Below are 25,303 nucleotides of genomic sequence, written 5' to 3' on the forward strand. Positions count from 1 at the left end.
GTTGTGGTTAGATGAAGCTCATGACGTGTCCCAAAAAGATAATTGTGGTTAGATGAAGCTCATGATCTGCCCCTCTCTGCAAAGCATTCCCCTTGTACTTTTCCAGCACCCAGAATCATTCTACCAGGGACTTTAAAGGGTTCTCTTCTGCTGAGTCTTTCTAGTACCCAGGCCAGGACCTGCTGCCCATGGACTTTTCTAAGCAATTTCTGCCCACAGTGACAGTATCTGTATCCAGATCCTTCTCTGGCAACAAGTTCCACAAGTGGGGGGATATTTTTAACCATTTTAAACTTACTCATGATGGTTTTTGGTGCCCCTGGTTCTAATATTGTAAGATGTTCCATTTAGCTTATTTATTACCAGAGAACTGTTAAGTGTGTCCTGAACTAACTATGAATGAAATATACTGCTTCAGCTCAGTTCATTTTAAAGCATGGTTTCTTAGACAACAGACATGTTAAGAGGTCTAATTTTTAAAAATAAAGATTAATTAAACGAGGTAATTGTTAAGGATAATTATTCACTGTATTTCTGAAGGTTTCTCAAAAAAATAAGTAAAAAACTTCTTCATGGTCAAACATGTAAATCCAAGTCATAGAATCATAGAATGTTTTGATTTGGAAGGGACCTTAAAGATCATCCAGCTTCCAGCCCCCAAGTCAATTCTACAGCCAGCACTTTTTCTGTGAGAAGCTAATCCAATCTTCACATCAACCTAGATTTGGAAAATTCCTCAATTGAGTCTGACCTTGTCATTTTGGACTCACTTTGCATTTTTGTATTTTCTTATTTGGTGTCTAAATTTTGTATTCCATCTTCAGCCACTCCCTGACAAGCAATTACTGCCTTTTAAGAATGTCTTAAACCATCCTGAATAAAAGATTTTGAATACAATGAGAGAACATCTCATCCTTTCTGCTTAGGAGAGGATATTGGCATATCCTTGAAAGGTATAAATCTTACTAAGTACTGCATTATTTTATTCAATACAAAAAGAAAAATTACCAGCAATTCTCTAAAGAAGTCTATGAAGGCTACCACAGCCAAAACACACACAAAACTGCTCAGGTTGAGAATGCAAAGGCAGCTTTATGTAACTTCTTGCCACATCTAGATTACACAGTATTAGCCAGTCAGTCCCTTTCTGAGTACCAGTCTGAAATGATGTAAAGCTGATAGAAATCTGCTCTAAATTTTCTTTAGCTGGAGTAGTAGCAGGTACCCACATAGCAGCTACAGACCACCAGCCTGCAGTGCACCTTGAGCTATATCCCTTTTCCACATCTGAGTGAATTCCTTATTTCTCCTTCACTAGGTGCCTGGTGGTTAAGGATCTGTAAAAACAGGGATATGAATATAGCCATAATTTGACCACAAATATTTCAGCATATTTTCAGTTCAACTGTTTTAATAGTAAACAGAAGACCAAGATTGTGTAATATCTGCACACATAAACTGGACCTTCTTACTGCCAGGCTCAGCCTAACACAGTTAGGAGTAAGTTCTTTCCATGATAAAGCACCATTGCACAACATCTGCATAAAGATTCATAAACAGGCCCTTTGATGGGTAGTCCAGAGAGGTTATAAAGCCTATTTTCTTCAAAATCTGATCAATCACTATATAATCATTTACTTGCTGTTTGCAAATGTTAATCCAGGGTCAAGGTAATGGCTGTCTGACATGACACTTAAACTTATATAAAACCATGCCCTTTTAGCATTCATTTATAACTTTGGAGGGCTGCTCTGATTTAAAAGCAGGCTGGCTTTATCAGGGCATGGGCACAAGTGACTGCACACTGCAAACAAAATGCTGCTTTTAGCTTCAGCTTTTTTTCTAACACTACTGCAGTGCTCTAGTGCCCAAAATGAAATAAGCATTACACCTGCAGACTGTAACACCATTGAAACAGATGCAGGAGTGGCCCTGGATTTGGTCAACAGACATCGCAGAGATGGTTACGTATTCGGTTTGTTCCGTGTTGCTGATGCACATGAACTACGTTTAGTAAGTATGAACTTAAAGGCTGATTTACACAAGACTGAGACTTTTAAATAATGAGCCAGGTAATTAAGAGCTTATGTTTATTGCTTTTATTAGAACAATGATGATGTAATCCAATGAATCAGCTGTGATTTACACTACCTCAGTATTCATTTGTGTATGATTTACTGCACATAAACTTGATTTCAAATAATGCTGAACGGCCTCTCTTCTCTTGGCCAGCAGGATGTTTGCATAAGAGATGCTCTAAACAGCTCTATACAACTCTGGAAATTAATCTGCTCTGTCTGCTCTCTGGTTTCAGATGTTATACTCAAAATTTATATTCAGAAGGTTTCTTTATTTCATGAATGTCTAACATTAATTAGCCCAATGTATCCTGTAAGATTGGTATTTTGTTATTATCCTAATTTCAGACATAGGTGAATAAACTGGTGGAAAGGGAAAAAGGCAGAGGAAGTCAAAGAAGTTGCTACTCTGCAAAACAGGGGGGGGCTGGATAGAGAATCCCTATCAGTCATTTTCTATTTCCTTCCTATTTCCATTTTTTTTTCCTAGAGAAGATACATAAGCATTTCTCAATGACTGCTGAAATGCCAAAACAAACCAATAGCAGAAAAAGCAATAGAATAAAAATGTCTTTGACTAGTACATAAAAGAGATCAAGGACAAGCAGATTTACTAATCCACCTGGTAGCTTTCAGCTGCTTGATTATGAAACTGGTATCCAACACACATGCACCATCACAGAAATCTCAGTATAGCAACAGAAGAAACAGGCTAGTGTTTGATGGAGCTGCTTAATAGAGCCTGTAAGGTCAAGTACAGATTCAGAAAGGGACCCAAAGGCCAGGTTGCCACAGGTCTTCACATACAGCTGCAAAAAACCTGATGGATTTTTTTGCTTTTCAAAGACAAGAATGCAGTAAGTTATACCATTGGGTTGTACACAGTAGTCAGGCAGTTAAAGAGCTTCAGCTAGGAAGAATCTCTTCTGCATTAAGAGATTTAAACCGTGAAGTCTCCTGTCCTTGAAGAATTCTGCTGCCATGCAGATATGTGTGTGCCACCCCTCTTCAGCTGTCACACAGTGTCTACAAGAATAGAAAAGACACTCCTATCTATCTGACTGCTAAAGAATCCTTTCTGTAAGGTCTCTGTACGTTCTCAGACCCAAAGCCACCAGATGTGATCTCCTGCACAAGAATTTAATTGTACAAGAATTTTTTTTCCATTGCCAAGATAATATTAAGAATATGTATATATTTAAAAAAAAAGATCAAAATATTATTTTTGTTTTTCCATGCAATAGTGTGCAACAGGTTTATAATATCAGTCCCCTCAGAAACCTAAGCAGAGGAATTCCAGCCAAATCTCTACTGGGTTTACACAGGAGTTCTAGAAGCATAAGACACTCAGGTATCCACAGCAAAACAGTTCTGAACTTGTGCAGAACTGTAGTGGGAAAAATGCTTCTAAAACAACTAAGAAGATACCATGTTTCCCTCAAAGAGCTATTGAGCAGATGAACAGAGGAATTTTCTGTGTATTTGGATGTAGACACTTAACCCCTATTTTAAGATTATACACAATGCTAAGATATACAAATATTGCAAAACCAGTGTTTAACATGACATTGGTGGACTCTTACTAATGAAAATATTACACTAGACTGCAGCAATTCTTCAACAAGGTGTCATCTATAAAGAAACACTGAAAAAGGAATCTGAATGGATGGAATTTCATAAAGCCTAAGGACACTTCTTCACAGTGAAGGGCTTTGCATGTTTTTATCTAAATGACAAAATAAAATACATATGTGTTTATTCTGAATGTCCATACAAGGGCTGAATAAAGTTTAAATAATCCATTCCAAAATGGTTTCTGTGGGTCACAGAAGATTCTTAGCATCAGATGCCATTACACTGCCATCCAAATTCAATTTTTAATTCTCCTAATCGTATTTGCTCAGGAGACAGAACATGCTAGAATAGTTTCAGAATTAAGGATTCTGATTGGGGTTATTAAAGTTTTGTTGCATTACTCCCTGAATAAACTGAGCAGGAAGCAAAGTTCTGAAAGTCTCTGGTCACTAAGGTAATTTGAAATGGATGTACATATGGAATTGGCTGCCTAGACAACTGATGTCCAAATAGAACAGTACATTCTATGGGAAAATCAGAAATAGGGACTGGCAACCTTTTAACACTGGCATTTTCCCTACTTGATGAATGTCACATTAACAACAGATACTTCTCACAGGTTATCAATAATAGGATAAGAGGCAACAAGTGTAAGTTGCAGAGAGGGAAATTCTGACTACAAATAGGACTAAATCATGGAGAAAGTGGTGAAGTACTAGAAATGTTGTGGAATGTCTGTCTTGGTGATGCACAGAATGCAGTTTCAGCTTTGCCTTGAGCAAGTGGCTTGGCAAGATGACCTCCAAAGGTCCCTTCCAGCCTAAACATTTCCTATACTTGACAGCTCTGAAAAACCTTAATAAAGAACTGGAGGAGCTTCATTAAAGATTAAATATAGTGACCTCAAAAAAAGTTTATTTCAGATCAAACTTCTTGTCTACAAACTCTGTTTTATTTGCACTTCTCTTCCAGGGAAACTCAACGGTCCTCTACCTAACTTTGGATGTGCTGGAAACGGAATGCTCTGTCTTATCCAGAAGACACTGGGAGTCCTGTGACTACAGTGACACCTATCCAATGGCAAGCAATGGCATCTGCACCTACTCATATCCCAATAATGCACTAACTTGATCTTCCTCTGGACTGTCCAGAAATTCGTGTCTCAGTGAACACTGGGCTTTAATATGGCTCTTTCTAAACCAAATTCTATCTAATTCTAGAATGTTAAGCATATGCTAAAGGCTTGGGAAAGGATTGAGTCTTCAAATAAGTATAACTTTATTTAACTTGCTGTCTCAAAGGAACTATACTCCACATTCCACTGCTTGTGGCAGAACTTATGTTTTAAGGGTAATTTGCTGACAACTAAAGGGCACTGGAAATTATTTTTAAAGCATGTTCCTGGTATATGAGCCAGAAATACCAGTGGTATATATTGTCAGTTTTCTGTCATAACATTTGTGGTATGACAATGGGAAAGATTGGTAGTGTCACTACATGAACGTTATACAGCAATACTTGTCCTTTCTTTTGCACTCCAGTGATGAGAACTCCCAGTCCAAAACTTTTTTTAAATAGGAGTTGTGATACTTTGACAAAGGAGAAAGAAGAAGGGCCAGGAAGAGAGAAGAGAAAGCATTTATTCTTTTTTTTTTTTTTTTTTTGGAGAAAAGGAATTGATGAAAAGGTCCATCCTTTTGACCAAGATTTGTGTAACATGGCATTCTAAGTTTCCCTGTCATCTTGTCTTATCCTACTCTAAATAAGTATCAGGATGACTAAGAAAGCTGTTTCAGTTTCCCATTGTCTACTCAATCATGCAAACTGAGAATTAAAATAAAAGCTCTTGTACAGAGAGATCCCATTTTATCTAAAGACAAATTTTGAATGGTACCTGATCAAACATGCCATTAATGACCACATCTGTTATTCTTAGAGGTACTGCACATTAAAAGGAGGTATAATTTCTATGATTGCCTATATCCAATTAAATCCAGGGAAAATAACATCATAATCATGTATTCTTTTTTCCTCTCAGGACTTTGGGCAATGTAAGATTATCACATATACAAACCATCTGCTGAAGAAACCTCAACTATATGGATTTAATTGTACATTAAGTCCAGGTAAAATAACCACTGCTGTAAGCTAATGCATACCTCAAACCAGCCCTTGTACCAAAGTCTGTACACCATCAGTGTATGGAAACCATAACAGATCCATTCATCTGCTTGTAATTCATATTTTAGATAATTCAAATGGAATGTTAAGAATGAGTAATAGAATTAAGGTTACCCTACTCCTCTAAACCAGACTTTATTGATGTCAGCTGATATCACCATTCCAGTCCACCAAAATATGATAATGAACATCAGAACAAATGTAAATTTGGGAGGACTGCACATTTGGGGTGGTAAGAATCTAAGGTGATTTATAAGAATACTCATTTTCATGGGTTGGGGTTTTTCTCACATTACAGAACAAACCCTTATTTGTGGAGCAAGGGACAGGTATTTCACTTCCAAGGAAATGCTGCATTTAAGTTTCACATTATGAGTTCACATTAAAGGCATGGACACACTCCCAAGAGTATTAAGATCCACTGTAATATTAGTCAATTATTTGTTTTCACAGTTCCACCTGACTTAGTAGAGTGCAAAGATTGTCCTGTGAAACTTGAAGCCTTAGAAGTCACTGAGGAACACAAAGATATTGCTGCAAAGGCCCTGAGGAAATTCAACAGGGAAGGTAACCACACAAACAACTTCGCTGTGGATAAAGTTGAAAGAGTTTTAAAGATGGTAAGTGGCATTTTCTCCTAGAATTACTTAGAAATGAAACAATTTTGCGAGCAACTCCAAGACCATGGGACCAGAATTGAAACTCTCGTGGGATCAGATCTAAGTTGAAGGTCCTACTTTAGCAAAGACTTGTTATCAACTTTAATTTAGGTGTGTGAAAGCAAAAGGACTTCTCATTTGCTAAAGACCTATGACAGTATGATGGCATTCAGAATTCAAGGCCTCCTTTGTGTACATATTTTAATTTTGACATACATGACATACATGGGTTTATTTACTACTGAGCAGACTTCAAGATGGACAGTCAGGTATTATCACAGTCACACTTTTGTCAGCTGCAGACAGATAATTTTTTACTCTTAGAATATTTATCCCATGGTACAACAAACAGTGGAACATGCTCAGCATCATTTTGACTCTTGCTGCAGAGCAAAGCAGCACTCTGAGGAAGGGAGGTGAATTTGTGCTGTAACTCTTGAAGAACTTCTGGGTCTGGTAAATATCTCCATATCTAAGTGAAGTCAACATGAAGACTTATCCTTTGGGTGATTTGAAGTATATTAATAACAAAATTTCTTGTTGGTAGACACTGGAGGCTTTCACTTACACAGCATGGAATCATTCTGCCAACACATGTGTCAGCCCAGGACACCTCTGTAATGAGGTCCCAAGGCTCCCACCATAATGCATATTGATCTTGGAAACTGCCTAAATGATAGCATGCCAAACCCACCTCCCTGCAGCTTTTAATATCGCTCAGAAACCTGACAGTGTCCCATACTGGAGCCCTGTGCACATTGTATCCCTACTGCCATTTAGAAAGGGATTGTTTTCCATTGCCTGGGTTCAAGTGTTTCTCCCCAAACACTTGGTTTTCATGCTTCACCATCTTCAGCTACAGCAACACTTTACATTGTACCACTGGATTTTAACACTCAGAATATGAATTGCAATAAAAAACCATACCATAAAGTATGTGCATGCACTTTCAACCAATTTAGTTTAACTAGTGAAACTTGTATGTGCACACATGTTAAGGACACTTTCAACACAGACTTGATATAAAAGTACTGCTATAGCTGGAAATTAAAATGAAACACCTCTTTATGGATTTTAATGGGATCACAAAGGCTTTCTCCCATGTTATATGGAGTAAGGCCTTCTCTATAACTAATGCCCTTGACAACAAAGAAAGCAACATTTTTACAGTAACCGGCAGAATTTCACCTCAAATTAACATCAGCACTCTAACACTATGCACTCCCAACACTGGAAATGGGTGGTTGCCATCCAATAGATCTCTCTACTTTCACAGAAGCAGCAGTTCAGTTTAGGGAAAAGACTCTAAGAACACTACTTCCTAAAAACACAGGCTGTAAAAGTAACAGATTTTATAGCATACGCATATTAAACAAAGAATTAAAGCAAGCATTCCTGGAAGCTGTTAGGGTGTGATACACAAATTATCTAACCTGTTTTCCTTGCTGAATATGTGTATGTGCATGAACATTTGAACAGGACAGGTAAGAAAAGCATGAAGTAGATGGGATTTTGACAATAAGATGATGTATTGTTGCTCCGAAAATTAAAAGACTTTAAATACACCTAGTCACCACCTCTTCTTTGACCTCTTGGTTTCAGACTGCCTCCCGTGAAGGTCACATTTTAGGATTCTCTATAAAAGAGACCAACTGTTCAAAATCTACGCAGGAAACAGATCAGGCACTGGAATGTGATTTTCTGCATGACTGGCACGCTGTAAGTAAAGTCTTAGAACAAGAACTGATATAAAGGGCGGTACCAGGAAGATTCTACCAATATATTTTCAAGTGTTTATTATAAGCATTCACCCAAACTCAAAATTAAAAATCCAGCATGTCCAAGCCCAGATCCTAATTTTACAGCTGCTCCATTATCTTTTATAAGGAAACAGTCTGAAATCTCAAATCTTAATGTAATTGGAATCTGGCATGTTAGAGGCCTAGAGTTTTTCAGGTTGTATCTAGCTTTTGGATTCAAATTGTGGCCAGTTCCTAGCAAATCATTCATGCTCTGTCCATAAAAACTTTTACACCAATATGAGTCATAGATCCTGAAAAAAAATATATGTCTTATGCAATCCCAATGAGCTCAGGGTCGCTTTTTTGCTGCAGAAGAATGGAGAGTGGAATAATTCAAGGTCATCTGCAGAAAACTATCAAAGTGTTCTCTTCACCCCATTTTTCCATTACTATTATAGTCTACACCAAAGAAACAGCTCGGCAAGATCTCATAATTTCAGAATAAATTATTTCCCAGAAACTAAATTGAAATAATGAAATAAAACATGGAAAAAATAAAATATGTAAAACTTTTGGTTTATATGATTTACATCCATCACCTTCTCTGGTTTTTTATACTCCAGTCTGAACAGATGTTTGACAAGCAAAGACAGGAAAAAAAAAAGGAAGAAAAATCAGGCACCCAAGAGTACTCATTCTGGAGGCTTTAGTGGCTGGCCAATTTCTTAGACATCAAAAGGGAAGTGAGATGCAGAGTAGTAGCCCCCTAGGTGCACATGGTGAAGTGCATCTAGAGCGCGTCACAGTCAAGAACCCTCAAACCAGCACTTATTTTAATCATTATTAATCCCTAGCAAGCACTGGTTGGAAGGCTCAGGATCTTATGTGAAGATACTTAGGTGTCAAAGGAATAGCCTAACTTGCAAAATGTTGAACATTCAGTAGTTTGTATTAATTCCATCACAAGAACCCAGATGTGCATTGTAGGTTTTTTCCTTGTCTTTTGCTTAGCACACCGGATTCTGCAAGGCAAGAGTTATCAGTGATGCAGATGAAGCTGATGGAACAGATATAAGCTGTGAAATCTACCATCCCTGGGTATGTACTCATTTATGGACACATCCCTGGCTGTATCCTCATGCAGGTTGCAGCAATCTTGCTTAGTCCAGACTGGCAGATGATTGTAACATTTATGCAAATTTTTTATTGCCTGGATGTGATACAACATGTCAGGACAGACTGACCTGCAAGTCCTAGGTCAGTCAAAGGATGAATCAGAATTGAGCTGTCCCTACCACTCCTTTCAAGTGTGTCTTCTCTCAGTTTAGTCACTTGACTAAGTATCAGTGAGTAGAGATTGGCAAAAAAGTTCAAGGGAATTTTAGAAAGCAAGGAGAGGAGAGATGATCGATCTTTATCATGTCTGGTATTCCAGTTCATATCACAAGAGCTACTCCAGTGTGGATTTGTTTTGATCTATCACAAATACTTCTCAGCTGGTTTTATAATTTCAACATGGTGTAGTGCTTCCAGCAAATTTTCAGTAACTTGGCATTTTATTATCTATTCCTTCTCCTCCATCTTGAAAAAAATACGTATTTTTTCCTTAAAGATCATAAGAGCTATGAATGCAAACCTGCTAACTCCCACCTCTCTCTTTCTCATCAATTTCTTCTGCCCTAACAACACCTGATTAATACTTCCTCCTTGGTGTTTTTATAAACAGCACCATGGCTGTGGGCGAAGAGGGAAACATTCAGCCCTGGGACATCCACACAGACATCCCCACTGTCATCATCATTTTGGTCACAGACATCGCCATAAGCATCACCACAGACATGAATGTCCCCCCTCTTCTCAGTCCAGACCCGAAGACCCTGAGCATAACACCAAATCCAGCAAGGAAGATGAAGACAGCAACAAAGAACTTTCTTCTCCCCCTCCTCCCCATGATGAACCAGATCATCATCATCCTACTCTACCTCCTCATGAATCAGATCATGACCACCCTCCTCACCACCATGGACCACCCTGTCCCCCTCCTCATGGACCACATCATGACCATCCTCCTCACCACCATGGACCACCCTGTCCCCCTCCTCATGGACCAGATCACGACCATCCTCCTCACCACCATGGACCACCCTGTCCTCCACCTCATGGGCCAGACCATGACCATCCTCCTCACCACCATGGACCACCCTATCCTCCACCTCATGGGCCAGACCATGACCATCCTCCTCATCACCATGGACCACCCTGTCCCCCTCCTCATGGGCCAGGTCACCACCACCCTCCTCACCACCATGGGCCACCCTGTCCCCCTCCTCATGGGCCAGGTCACCACCACCCTCCTCACCACCATGGACCACCCTGTCCCCCTCCTCATGGACCAGGTCATCACCACCCTCCTCACCATCATGGACCACCCTGTCCCCCTCCTCCAGGACACCCTCCTCATCACCATTACAGACATCATCACAACAAGACAGGCATATCAGGGAAGTACTTTCCATGCCAGGTAACAGGAGCTTTCTATCGCATCCCAGTTCTAAATCAGCAGGATTCTCTCACACCTCCCACTGCAAACTTTCCTAAACTATCCCAATGCAACCTTCATTTTTCCAGCACTGGCTCAAAACTAAAGGAGATGGCAGAATTTCCAGGCTTTCCAGATCACCCTACACAGTCAAAATCATGCCCTGGAAAACCCAAACTTGAACTTCCAAAAATTTTGCCTTTATTTCCTCATAGCTTTGTAGCAGAAAATTCTCCTATATGACCTCAGAGAAAGATGTTCCTGGCTCAATAATTTCAAGGGCAACCACAGTTCTACAATCAATGAAAACAGCAGATGGAGAAGTGGGAAAAGCATTCTGTTTCTAGGAAGGAGAATCACTGAAAATATTCATTAAGTATTTCAACCTACGTCTTCATCATGGCTACCTCAAGCTCCACTGTAACTGAAAAGTTCAAAATTCTGAGTCCCTCACATAATGTGAATGGGTTAAAATGTCCTCAGAAAACAATGTTCTTTCACTTCTAACACAAAGGAAAATTCTCTAAGAATGCAAGTTACCATCTATTATCTTTATTTTTTTATAATTCATAATTATAATGTACTTCTCCAAGGAATCTGACCTAGAGGAAATTTGACTGTTTTCCATAAAAAAGTAATCCATGACACTACATTCATGCTTTATACAGATTTATAGAAAATAAAAAAGCAAGCATTTTTTTCTTGACACAGTTGCCTATTTTGTTTTTTGTTGTTTTTTTTTCACTACAGATAATTAGCTATGGATATTGAACTAGAAATTATATTAAACTCTGAAGCTATTTAAGTATTAAACATCCACAAAGCAAACTCTAGCATAAAATGACTAATGGTGTTTGGGTTAGCACTGTTATCTAGAAGGGGTCTGAGAACAGTTAATGACTTGCTGTCTCACTGCAGGGTGGCCTGCACAGGTGCTTCCATTGCTACAGCTGCTGGTGGTGATACACAGAAATATTGCAGTCAAGGACAGCCCTTCTCAAATAGTTCATAATTGCTCTCAGGGGAAGAGAAAAGCAGATGCATGCAATAACTCTTTCATGTAAATGTTTTCTTTATTGCTGAACCTTCTTCACTGGAAACTGAGTTGGGAGGAGCAGGGAGAAAGAACAGTGGTGCCTCTCTATACTCCAGCCCCCACCAAGGTCAAGTCCCTTCAGACTGTCCGGGGACCAGCAAGCTGGTTCAGAACAGCCATGTCATCAAGAACATGGGATTAATCTCAAAAAAGTTAGTAACTTAATCATCCAAATAGCTTTTTAATGGCATAAAGTGAAACACAGTGCAAAGGCCACACTGAAGAAAAAGAAACAAAATGAGGACCCATTATGACTGAGTGAAGATTGACTAATTTTTAAAAGTTTGTTATCATGTATGAACAAACTTATTTCTGGTTTAGTTTATCCACAGTCTCTAAAGTGCATTTTCTTTAATCAAAACTTGTAGCAAGTGTGGTGAGTTTGCCCTAGCTGGCTGCCAGGTACCCACTAAAGCTGCTCTGTCACTGCTCTCATCAGCCAGACAGGGGAGAGAAAATATAACAGAAAGCTCATGGGTCAAGGTAAGGCTTGAGAGTTCACTCACCAAATATCATCACACGTGAAACTGACTGGACTTGGGGAAATTGGCTTATTACTAATCAAAACAAAGTAAGAGAATGAGAAATAAGGTAAAAACTTTAAAACACCTTCTTCCCAGGCTTAAATTTACTTCTGATTTTCTCTATCTTCTCCCTCAGCTGGTGCAGGAGGATGAGAATGGGAGTTGCAGTCAGCTCATCACATGTTGCTCCTACCCCTCCTCTTTCCTCGGGATAAGGACTCCCTGCACTCTTCCTTGCTCCAGCCAGGGATCCCTCCCACTGGAGGCAGTCCTTCATGAACTGCTCCAGTGTAGGTCCTTTCCATGATGTGCAGTCCTTTAGGAACAAACTGCTCCAGCATTGGTGCCCTCACAAGTCCTGCCAGAAAACCTGCTCCAGTCCCGGCTTCCATAGGGGCATAGCCTCCACTGGGCATCCACCTGCTCTGGTGTGGGGTCCTCCATGAGCTGCAGGGGAATCCCCGCTGCACCAGTGACCTCCAGGGCTTGTAGGGACATAGCTGCCTCACCATGGTCTGCTCCATAGGCTGCAGGAAAATCTCTACTCCTCACCCACAGCAGTTCCTCCCACACCTTCACAGGCCGTGGGATTTGCATAGCTGTTTTTCTCACATATTCTCTCCTGTTCTTTCCCAGTTCCTTTTTCTTTTCCTTCACCACTATGTTATCCCAGAGGCACTACCACCAGCACTGATGGACTCAGTCTTAGCCAGAACTGGATCCATCTTGGAACTGACTGGCATTGGCTCTGTCAGCCATAGGAGAAGCTTCCAGCAGCTTCTCACAGAAGCCACCCCTGTAATCCCCTGCTATCAAAACCTTGCCACACAAACCAAATACAGCAAAAAACAGCTGGAACATATGAGCCAAGGCAATCCCAAGGCGTTCAACAGACCCAAAGCAAAGCTATTTGGTGCCACATAGGGGAGACGAGCACCAGATGTTCTCAGCCATCTCTAATCCTGGCTTGACCAGACTCAGATGACAGTTTTTAATCCTTTGTTCTTGGGTGTCACATATCTGTAACGATAACAAAGCACTATGATCACTAACTAATCTGTAAGCCAGGCAGTCTTCATGTGGCAGCAGAGATGGACTTTCCAATAGGACCATGAAGGACAAGGTTTATCAAGTGCTATTGAAGGGTTATGTGACATTCAACCATATGCACATGTCCAAAGACTTTTCAAACACATTCTGAGTACTACAGTTCTCAGAACTGTTGCAGCCTGAACACTAAACAGATCTTTAAAATTTACAAGGTTGTTGTTCAAAACTTCATTGCCACTGTGACCTTCCTGGATGTTTTATTTAAGCCTTGTAAAATTCATTCTCAGTAGCAGTTTAGGTGTTAAGAAGTCAGAAAGCTACAGCCACTTCTTTCTCTTATGCTTTACTTTGCCTAAACTGGTTCCCAGCTGCAGCCATTCACCCTGTTATCTTGATGGCAGGTGGATAACCTTAGTGTCATTCTGGTGAACAAACAAAGTTTATTTAGATAAACTCAGAAGTTTATTTGCAGTATAAACAGGGTATGATGAGAACCAACCAACCCCAGGAACGCACTCATTCTGTTTGCTTAACTCCTGCTCCTGAAAAACAGAAGAGGTGACTACAATCCTGTCAGGCATTCCTTTTCCATTTGGTTCTTAAAGAGCCTTCTAATTCAGGGGGCCTTTTTCATCCAGTTATGAAGGCCTTCATTGTACTAGCACTCTGCTGTAGTTTTTTCTCTAGCAAAGCCGTTCCTCTTGCATTTGAGTTTTCAGACTGTGATGACCCTGATGTCTTTAAAGCTGTTGATGCAGCACTGAAGAAATACAATGAAGATGAAGCAACTGGTACCCAATTTGCTCTATATGTGGTGATGGAAGCCAAGAGAACTGTAAGTAGACTTTACAAAAAAAAAAAAAAAAAAGTTGGAATTGTTTGTGCACTCTGAATCAGCTTATCTCCATCTCGTTTGTTAGGGGGCAAGCATGACAGCACAGTGTCTTCCAAAAATGTTTTAAAAAATCAAAGTGACTTGCACAGTAAGATACTTGTTTCCCTGATGAGTAGGGGTGTATATTATGTTTTTATCAGCAGAACTCTGTGTGCTGGTGAATTGCTTACTAATGCAAGGACCAAAGAATAGAAAATTTCTAACATCAACACAATTTGTCTTATTATTCCACTCTGTTCTCTTTTTTCTTTATTGGGATTTCTACCCCTTTCCATCATCTGTAAGGTTTTCAGACCAATGGCAAAACCACACTTATAAAAAAGAAATTATACTCTTGACTTGGGAAGAGCTGGTGCTGCACATAAAAAAAAATAACCTGATAAAGTTTGGCAATATTCTGACTTGTTTGTGAATATTATTTGATTGACACCTAAGTCACAGATCTATCTAGAATTACTAGGTGGTATTTTAGTCAAATAGGATGACAGCTAAAATTACAGGAGAAAAGAATGCAACATGATCCTTTGCCTGGAATCTTTCTATATAGCCTTAACCTAACAAAAGAGTATTTACCTCAGAGAGGTATACAAAGATGGTATTACCATAATAATGACAAGCATTATTTTACTTGAAAATAACATTAGCATATTTTTTCTACGGGATTGGATTTTCATATGTAAACCACAAGAAATCCAGTGTTAGAGAGAATACTTTGCACTCCAAAATCACAAGACACTTTTACCCAGACAGAAATTGACCTCGGAAAGGAGCCATGCATTGCTAAACACTTACGCAAATTACCCACATCTCCTGGCACCTGCCCTCTTGTGTTCCTGTTTACACACTGGGGAGATTTTAGCATGTGGAGACAAAGAGTAAAATCAGAAAGGTTTTTATATAATTAATATTAAGTAAATGAATAGTCTCATTGAACATTCTTAGCATTCTCATTCTTAAGAACAGCCAAATGCAAATATCTCCATATCAGAGCTGTAGTATCACCTACCTTCCTTTTGCTGGTGTTCCCAAAGGAGAGAGAGGAGTTGCAGAATTTTATCTTAAACCATGCTATATTTTTAAGAATACATATTTATTGCAATTATTATTCATCTTTCCTTCTCTAGATAGTCATCTTTCCTTTTCTTAAAAGATACAAAGTGGAAATCAATTATTACTTTGAATCATTGATCTGATTATGATGTTAAGTAAAAAACAGAGAAAATGAATCTGCAATTAAAATTTCCTCATATTTGAGATTCTTTTTCTAAAAAGAGTATAGATTTTACTCCTCACTAGTCTCACAATGTTGAATGCATTAATTAAATTGCTGGTTATTACATATTCATGTACATTCATTATTGATAAGGTAATAAAACATAAAAGCTTACTAGTGAAAGACTAAACCTGCCCCAGTTAAAGGCATAGCTGTTCATAACAGTAATGAAATAAACTAATAGCAAATAATACAGAAACAATGCCTTTTCTTACTTTGTTTACTTACTGAACTGATTTATTGCAGATTTAGAACACTGTAACAGAGAACAGAATTTGGCTCTTTTTAAATCCAAATAGTATAATCTGATGTAATTCCATAAAAGTCAATTTCTACCTGCTGAGGATCAAGTCTATTATATTTTTAGAGCCCCTTTTATCCTTTTTTACAACTATTATACGAGGTACCTCTACACTTCTTCATACCTGTAGCAAAACACAACAGGAATTAAGAGAAGGCAGAAAATAATTCTGTGTCTACTGCATCAGTGTAAATCCAGGATATGCCAACCACATCAGCTCAGCCTCATTTTTTTGGTAGCACTAAGGCAAGAATTATAATTTAATCCTCCCAGCAGAGACAGAGAATAATAACTGGATATTTTAGAATAATCAGTGCTAAACTACAGCAGTTGCCTGTTTGTATTTGAAAAGTCACATTGGCAGAGCATTTTTAGTGGCTGTAAAAGGTTAGTAACTTCTGACTTTATTTCTTCTCTAAAGGATGAACCAAACCTTACAGTGTTGTCACTGTCCCCTGTAGGCACAGGCCTGCTACCTGGTTTATGGCAAAGAGAAAATGCCCATTACTGATCTACCAAATTCTGAAATACTTACACTGGCCAGGCCAAACTTTGCTTAATGTTTTTATTTCATCTTACGGGGTTGCTGACGCTGTCCTGCCCTGCAGCCCAGCCTCCAATGCCTGTAGAAAACCACAGGCAGTGCCCAAGGCTGTCTCCAGAGCACATCCCTGCTCCCCCCTTCCCGTGCAGGCTGGGCAGCTGAGGCTCCCTGGTACCCCCAAGCAGAGGCTGTTTGGGCACTGCCAGGCTGCCTGAGGGCTGCTGGTTCTGGGCTGCCAGGGCAGCTGCACAGAAAGAAAGTGGACAGATCTGGGAGGAGGCCAAGAGTGAGAGCGAGGGAGTCAGACAGGAGCACAGTCCAAGCTGGTAATTATGCTAACTATCCAAGCAGCCACCCAAAACGGCTTTTTGGAGTACATTTGAATGACAGTATAAAACCTAACCACTTCTTTTTGGTTCTAAACCCATTGGTACTATAAGTTAAAATGAAGGCAGTTGAGCATATTGTATCCATTATATCAAATATTGTCATTGTAGGTAAGGGCTAAGTAATATAATTAGGTAAGTTAATATTTGAACTACTGAGATCTGAGAGACCAGCAGCTAATGGGAAACCATACTATAAAATTTAAGGTAAATAAATAATAGTATTTACTTTTTTGAAACTCTTATCTTTTTACCTGATTTATTACCATGCAAATGATGACATGTGTATTGTTTTAATCCAGGCAGGTCCTGACCCACAGTTTTATGTGAAATACAGAATACTTGAAAGCACTTGTGCCAGTGAGGAAAACAAACATTGGCAACACTGTCATTACAGAGTATCTGCAGAGGCTGTAAGTATCTGTTCTCTTTAAAAGTTCTCTGTACAGAAACATAAGGACCAGGACCACAATTGCTTGGGGAAAATACAGTAGAAGAATTAACTTTTTTAGCTGCATTGCTTTTGAAAGCTTATACGACTACAGTCCAGAAATGTTTACAACCCCAAAGTTAACCATTATAGTCCTGAGTTTTCTAGTACAATCCTGAATATATGCAGAAATGAACATTTCAGTGCTTCAATATGAAGGTTCTCAATTAACCAAACATAAGATTTGTGCACTGTCAGAGTGTAAGAACTGTAAAATTTGGTATTAACTACGTGTAAAGGAAACTTGCACAATCAAATACTGACATGGAAACCACTATGGCAGAAATTTTAGCAGAGGGCTTTCAGCAGTGCCAAACTTGCCTGGCTTGTGCTACCAGAGGGCACCCAGGGGAGGTAAAAGGGGGCACACACTGCAGGGACACTGCACATTCCCAGGGGTGGCACTGCTCTTTCACTCAGTGCACAGGAAGGGATGATGGTGACAATGTAATTTGAATCTATGTGAAATGCCGTGGTCATTGCTGCATACCTTGTACTAGCAGAGGGGAAGATTGATAAATACATACTTTATATAGTCTTTAGTCATGTGTTAATTTCCATTATTCTGACTGCAAAGTCTTCAGTCAATCAGTGCACATCATACAAATAGAAAACATCATTCAAGTAATCTGCTCAGTTTGTCCTCTGCTTTCCTCACAATCTGATCCTTTTTCAGTAACAAAACAGCAGGTTGGACATTACTACAAATATACACGTGAACCTCTTCCTCAAAATCAGTCTACAGCTGTCAGCTGTGTTCAACAGCTAAAGCATTGTATTTTTCTTTAGCAAGTTTCAGACAATTGTTGCCATATGTTTTTGCAGAAAACAGGAGAATGCACAGCTCGAGTTCATATGAATGATGCTGATAAAACAACTAATGTTTCACAAGAGTGCAGAATTTTCTCAGGTATGTAACTATATGGGATAGCTTTCAACAAATACATTTACAAATAAAAATGGAATAAATACAACACTGAAACTTTCAGGTCATTTTAAAGGTAGAAGCTCCTTATCATTCTAGTCAGATATTTATGAATAATCTTTGGTAAGCAACTATTGGTTAAAGATAAAATTTCACTTCACTGTTATACACATATAGACAAAATCAGTGAAGCACAGGAAGTTTCTGGCCAGGGTAATAAAATTCAGCATGTATGTGTAGTAAGTTTCTTCAAGCATAGAATTATGCCAAGTTCAAATTTGTTTGCTTAAGACCAAAAGCATACTAATAACTTAAGAGACCAGATGCAACTTGTCACACTTCAACTTTCTGTCCTTAATTATTTAAGCATAAAATTGTCTGAGGAATTACTGGAAAAAACTTGGTATGACAAAATTGTACCTTCATTTTCTTCAAACTGAAAATGACTGAATTCTTGCTGTTAAAGTTTACCAAAACAAGTATTTACCTCAAACAATAATAGAAAAAAAATTCATTTACAAGATAGAAATCTGGCAGTGATGTAATCATGTATGATTAAGAGACTGACATTTTACACCTTAACAATAAGCAGCACTACATTTTTCACCTATAAGACACTCACATATGACTATTACATTCACATAGGAATTTCCCTTAGTTAAAAGAAATCACATGTTTTAAAGACTTCCAACTGAGATCTCTGTGCCTGGTGCTCTGAAAGACATACCCAAGTTTGCTTTAAAATATCCATCTAATTATTAAATACAGAAATATTCCCCCCAGTTTCTGAGATGTTTGGCAGCCACTATCTGCTTTTTGTTCCTAGCTATCTTGTTTAAAGCTGAAATGGCTTTACCTACAGTCAGTGTCTTTCTAGGAACTGCAGTACACAAACTCCATGTTCTGCATTGAACAAATGCTGCATTTGTAGGGCAATGGTGACACCTAGTTGCCAGCAAAAGTTGTGTGAATCTTACAGAGGACACACAGGAAATTTGCATTTGAATCTTTGCCTAGAAAGCAAAAAATCCCATTATATGAATTAAATTAATCAGGTAGTCCGCCTAAGGAACTCCTCTCTTTTTACTAAGTTGTAACAACTCTGGAAAATAACACAGGTTTGTTCAGCAAAATCCTTATGAAAGTGCGGAGACCACAGTTGGTCTAGAAGTGGGTGTGCTGTTGGTTCATTATCTCCTTTGTGACTGCTTACTGAAAATGTGGTCATTGTTTTCTGTAAGGTATCTATTTGTCATTACTGAGTCAACATAAGACACACTTTGGTCTGCCAGGTGAGGGATTTCCCCACTGTATTGGTACCACACGGTTCAGCTCTCTGGTGGAACAGTTTGATCTTACCGACCCTGGACTGGTTTCCTGGTTGGTGCAAACTGGCATAACTTCCTTTAAGCCAGTTTATGCCAGCTGAAGATCAGGCACATAAATTTTACTTCAATTCTACAGGGACCACATATTGTCCCACTTCCATTCTCATGCTCACTGACTTGTGAAATTAATTTATGTACTGAACTATAAAATTAATTTATGAAAATCCAGTCCATGATTACTAGAAAGGAAAGAGAGTTAATAGGATTAGTAGTAGGAAACAGGAGTTTGAGCATCCCTGTCAGGCTTGTCTATTCACAACCAATCCAGCTGGTTAAGCCTGAAGGTAGCACCAAGTGGTAACTGGCAGCCACAATGACTGGTGAGGGCAGCAGAATAGTCCAACTACAGTCCCTGGGGCACTCAGAGTCACAGCAGCTCATATGGGTGAGCCCAAACTGAAGTCCCCATCCTGAAACATGGTGAGGACAGCAAGCAGCTGCACACTGTGGGTGAGCATTGCAGAGTCTGAAAACCTTCCCCTCAGTTGTATCTTCCACTGGCTCCTCCCTGGCTGAATGAGTAATGTACCTTCCTCAATGGTATCAAAACTACACACAAGGTTTTTCTACAATTCGTAATTGCTGGAATGGGGTTCACTGCCAAAACCATGCCTGGACCCTAAGGTCATGGATGGCCCCTGCCACCACAACCAGAGCATATCCCTAAGCATAAAAACGTCTTTGTAGGCCTTGAAACTGGAATATAGGGTTTGCTTATCACACCAGTTAAAAAGCGGGAAAGGTTCTTGCTCACTCCCAGATAGGAAAAATGAAAACCTAAGGCTGTTTTGCCTGTTTTTTGGTTTGTTTCTTTTCCAGATGTGTCAAAGATAAGACTTACTGAGGCTCCATGTCTTGGATGCTTTCATCCTATATCAAGTGATGGTTCAGAAGTGTCAGAAATTCTGAAAAAAGCCATTCAAAAGTTTAACAAGCACAGTGATGAACCTGCCCTTTTTAAGCTTGCGGAAATAAAAGAAGCTAAGAGACAGGTTTGTGCATGATTTTTCTCTAAATTTTACTGAAATAATCCAACCCAAAGCAGGTACCTTGTTTGTTTTGTGTATGTTTCTGATATTAAAGTGGATTAAATTTAATAGTAAAGCATACAAAATGCATATAGAGGGTAGACTCAATAAATAATTATCTTAATTTATAAGGAATCATTAACAGTTACCTACTAGATTTTCAGAGCTCTCAACTAATAGCATACACATTTTTTTCTTTATTTGCAGTTGCTTCTAAGCAGTGTTTAGCACCAGTTTATTTGCATTCTGGTCTGACACATGCAACCTGTATCATCTCAGACCCTCCTGAGTATTTCCTTTGGCCTTGTCCTGAGGCTCCAGCAGGAGCAGATCCCTCCTAGGGGCTGAGCCAAAGCTGCCAGCCTGCACAGATGTCTTCCACACTCACCAGCCTCTCAAAGAGCAGCAGGCATCTCTGGTTTTGCAGGCAAAAATGTCCATTTATCAACAGCTGCTATGTGCTATAGGACAGGTAAACCCCACATAGGAAAAATGGGTAGGAGAACCCAAAAACCCAGCATGCCCCTTGCTGCAAGATTTCTGCTCATGGGAATATCTGCTTTGCAAGAAATGACTACTCAGATTGCAGAAATTCTGTGTCATCTGGTATTTCATGCAATAATTCCTTCCCTGTGAAAAGCTTTCCTATGGATTGGTGTGACATTGCTAGAAAATAAAGTTTCTTATTTGGTTTTTAACTAGTGTAGAACCCAACAGCAAACACAGACTCTTTCCTTTGAACCTGTGTATATTTAGTAAGCCAAAAAGCAACTTCTAGTCTCATGTCAGCTTGACTCATTATTTAAGCCAGACTGTCCTTGTTGTATTTACTGATGGCAGCAATCCTCTTTGCTGAAACACAAACTTGCACAACATTTAAGCCACATGACAAGATAGACTGCAATCCAGCAGCTGGAAAGAGAACCATCATGTCACCTCTGGCACACAGAGAAAAGTCAGAGCTTTCCACTTCAATTGATCTGGGATAACAAATTCTTACATTTGATTGGTTTTCCTTTTTCATACAATGTTACCCAGCTCATCAGTTTGATTTTGAGAGGTTCCATGGGTGAGAAGAAGTAGCCACTGTTAGGAAAATGGAACAGTTTCCTGGAAAGAAGATTTTTAAAAAAGGGTTATGAACCTGGACAAAGCAGTGTGTGTGGGAAGGTAAAGCCCAGGATAGACACAATTATGGGTAGATGATAAATGCAGAACACTCAACAAAAAATGATGCCAGCAGTATAAAGTTACATTATTCAGATACTGTTTTACTGTGTCCCATGCTCAGGAATGCAGGACTTGCCAGGCTGTGTTACTGCAGTCATCTATCTAGAGCAGCTTCCTGTCACGGGCAGTAATAAGTAACAGATCTTTGGAGGAAAGCACAAGAAACCCAGCAGTGGGAGGCTGCAGGCTTGCCAGAAGTGGACACCAAATACAAAGTGCACTTCTAACAAAAGCAGGATTTAGTTTACACTTTGTACTGCAAGGACAAGGTTTTTTTGCTGTCCATGAACAATCTATGGTTTAATGAGTGCAAAGTGATTTGATAGACAGAAGGCACGAGATGAGTAGTTTTGCTTTCTTTGCTAATCTCATGTAATAGTTTAACTTTCAAGTTTGAATTATTTTACATAATATATAACCTAAATATCTCTTCCAGGTGGTAGCTGGATGGAACTATGTAATTAGATACGAAATTGAGGAGACTAATTGCACCAAAGACCAATTTCAAGATTTAACTCCAGAATGCAAAATCACTTCTAGAGGTGTAAGTAATCTCCAAATCTGTTTATCAAGAAAGTATCACATTAATGAATGGTCATTGAGTTCTGACTTGAGAAAATATTTGTAGTCTTGCTTCAGTTCAGGAACAAAGCTTAAATCCAGTCTTATTCATAACTGTTTATGTAACAAGGACATCTATGTCTTCTGAATCAGTGACTAAGAGGACCACTGAAAGGTTTACAGATTACACAACAGAATTTAACCAGTCTTACCCAAATAATAAATCCCTTGAGTTTTTATCCAGATATTCAAGGAGTTACTCATGAACAACCCAAAAAGTGATAATTAAAATTAGCACAATTTCCAGCCTAAGACATATTTTCTCAGGAAGGTCAGTAGCTGAATTATTACTTAACCTTTACCACAGTCCAAATAATAGCTTCAGAAGAAATATATTAACATAATTTATACATAATCCAGGTAAACAGTGCTGCAAACCCAGGCACTCCCTTGGCTTCACTGACCTGGAACTGAAGCAGCTGTACCAAAAATAGAGGCTTCCTCTCTCAACTGACCTCCCTGAACCAGCTCACGAGGGCATCAGAAAGATGATTTTACAAACACAAGGCAGAAGGCAGGAATGCAGAGTCACTATGAACAGCGGTGGTAAAGGGGAGGGGAGAAAATGGCATCTGTTTCAGCTGTTGAGGAAATGCACCATTGAGTGCTACATTCAAGAGCCTCTCCTGTTGAAAAATTACTCCTTGTACATCTCAAGAATGTTTCAGAAGCATTGATCAAAAAAGGGAAGAATGACAGCGCTGGTAAACAACAGAAGCATGAGAGTCAGACTAGCTGAAGCAAATCCCTCCACTACCCATGTGCCCTTAAACCTTAAGCAAGTTACTTAACCAGCTTGAGTCTGAGTTTCCCCAGCTGTCACCTAGAGGGGATGACTTCTGTCACCTCACCTACTGCAGGAGCACTGCCTCACTCACACTGCTTTGGTTACACAGGGCTTCTGGAATTAGAGCATAAGCACTTATCCCCTGAAATCACCAGTAGATCATTGGCAGATACTAGAATACCATATTCCAAGAATATTGGAATGACCAAATTCCAAGGAAGTTTTCTCATACCTTTAATCAGCTCTGTACTATTATCTTTAAATGGGAGGGCCAGAATTGTACCCTGTATTCAACACACACATGAACCACTGAGCTATACTGGGACATCATTCAATCCCTTTAACCTGGGTAATTAGCCTTGACATTATTCTTCATCAGTTTTTCTAAAATACTGAGTAGATTTTTTATAATTACATTTTCAAGTAACTGTCATGGTTCTGAGGTCTGAGTTTTAAGTCTTCCTTCTTATTTTATGGTTTATTTGGTTTCTTTAGTCTTTGATAAAGGATTTCACCAAAACCTTTCTTAAAATCTCTGTATATCAAGAGGTCTCTTTACCCACCTTTGTTGATGCTTTGTTGATGCTTTGCAGAACTTGACAAATATGCAAAATATTACTTCTGTTTACCATAAAACCTCAGTTTCTCCTGGATGTATTCATTGCCCCTAGTTCTTTCCTTTTTACTATTTTTAATAATTGGAATGATGGAATTGGTTTTAGGCTCTATAATCTTTAAAAAAACTGGACAATCAATATCTGCTTTCTCCAAGCTTGAAGATATCAAGGCAGTTTAAAGCAAGTTATCTACCACAGTTCCTTTAGAAGACCTGAGAAAATACAAGAAACTCAGTAATGTTTGTTTTGATAATTGTGTGATTTTCTTTTTCGTTTTTACAGTTTGAGACAGAAATTCCATGGAGTTATCCATAAAATATGATTCTGGCTTGTAGACATTCTCACTTTTCTCTTCAATGAACACATACAAGTAGTTCATTTGGCTTCTCTTTTAGGGTATTATTTACTCTGAATTGTCCTTTTGAACTCTGATTATTTATTGGCTCTGCAGACTGTCAGGAAGGAAGGAAGGAAGGAAGGAAGGAATTATTAGAAGCATGCTTAGCATGCTTGATTTTATTCTGTTAGCAGGAAGGTATTAGGATGTGAGCTTTTTCGTTATTTCTAAATAACAAGGAGCTGTTTTGCATTTTTCACTCCAGCGTGTAGCTAAATGTGAGGCCAAAGCATTTCAGAATCTTCACGCAGAGATCGTAGATACCATGAGTGACTGCAAGCTTCCAGGTATGTCTTAGGCACTATCAGCTTTGAAAGTTCCAGCTTTCAGTGTCTTTTATTGTTATGTATTATTGTTTTTTCCTCCAGACTATCTGGACGCAGACACTGTTCGATGTAGTAAATGCTGCATTCTCACCCATTCAGACTAGATTTTCCTCAACACACAAATTCACTGCCAGGTACATGCACCTCTTGTTTCACCCAAATCAGGTCTTTCCATCCATGTAGCTGTTCCCTCTCCATATTTTCTGGCTACCTACAACTGGCACACGGAATTCTTGTTTCTACAAGAGAACTGTTGTTAAATGTCCCATGTGACGCTGGGTGCTGATTTTCCTTTAGATAACAAAGACATGATATTGCTGATCATATAAACCTCAAATATATTTTATTTTCATTTCATAGACTCAAACATGAAGAGTTCCAGAAAGCAGGGCTTTATAACTGTTTTTCCCAGCCTTTATCTACATTGAACCTTTTGTTTCTTAGATCTGAAATCTGTTGCTCTCTTTCAGTTGAAGAAACAGTAGTTGCTGCCATTTGCCCAGGTTGTCCAAGGACTATCCCAACTGACAGTCCAGAACTGAAGGAGCTACTGAAGGTTTCTCTAGAGAAGTATAATTCAGAGAGCGATGATGACTTCTACTATAAAGGTGGAGAAATACAATCAGCGACAATTCAGGTTGGGATATTTCA

At 39.0% G+C, this 25,303-nt stretch overlaps 1 protein-coding gene across 3 annotated transcripts in view; it reads left to right on the forward strand.

The window, feature by feature from the left end:
* The first annotated feature begins 1,734 nt into the window (after positions 1 to 1,734).
* Positions 1,735 to 25,303, forward strand: part of KNG1 (kininogen 1) — a 28,728-nt gene continuing 5,159 nt past the window's right edge. The window contains exons 1-13 of one of the 3 annotated variants that reach the window (XM_064721357.1): positions 1,816 to 2,013; positions 4,626 to 4,733; positions 5,692 to 5,779; positions 6,288 to 6,454; positions 8,096 to 8,212; positions 9,247 to 9,333; positions 14,157 to 14,279; positions 17,146 to 17,256; positions 18,159 to 18,243; positions 20,466 to 20,638; positions 22,341 to 22,448; positions 24,532 to 24,613; positions 25,123 to 25,289. In XM_064721357.1, coding sequence (XP_064577427.1) covers positions 1,816 to 2,013; positions 4,626 to 4,733; positions 5,692 to 5,779; positions 6,288 to 6,454; positions 8,096 to 8,212; positions 9,247 to 9,333; positions 14,157 to 14,279; positions 17,146 to 17,256; positions 18,159 to 18,243; positions 20,466 to 20,638; positions 22,341 to 22,448; positions 24,532 to 24,613; positions 25,123 to 25,289 — 1,614 coding nt within the window. Of the gene's footprint in view, positions 2,014 to 4,625; positions 4,734 to 5,691; positions 5,780 to 6,287; positions 6,455 to 8,095; positions 8,213 to 9,246; positions 9,334 to 9,961; positions 11,484 to 13,914; positions 14,003 to 14,119; positions 14,280 to 17,145; positions 17,257 to 18,158; positions 18,244 to 20,465; positions 20,639 to 22,340; positions 22,449 to 24,531; positions 24,614 to 25,122; positions 25,290 to 25,303 lie in introns of those variants that run through there. The other 2 variants (XM_064721358.1, XM_064721359.1) reach the window with 2 other exon arrangements.

Source organism: Zonotrichia leucophrys, chromosome 9 (genome assembly GCF_028769735.1).
Source record: "Zonotrichia leucophrys gambelii isolate GWCS_2022_RI chromosome 9, RI_Zleu_2.0, whole genome shotgun sequence".
NCBI classification, from domain to species: domain Eukaryota; kingdom Metazoa; phylum Chordata; class Aves; order Passeriformes; family Passerellidae; genus Zonotrichia; species Zonotrichia leucophrys.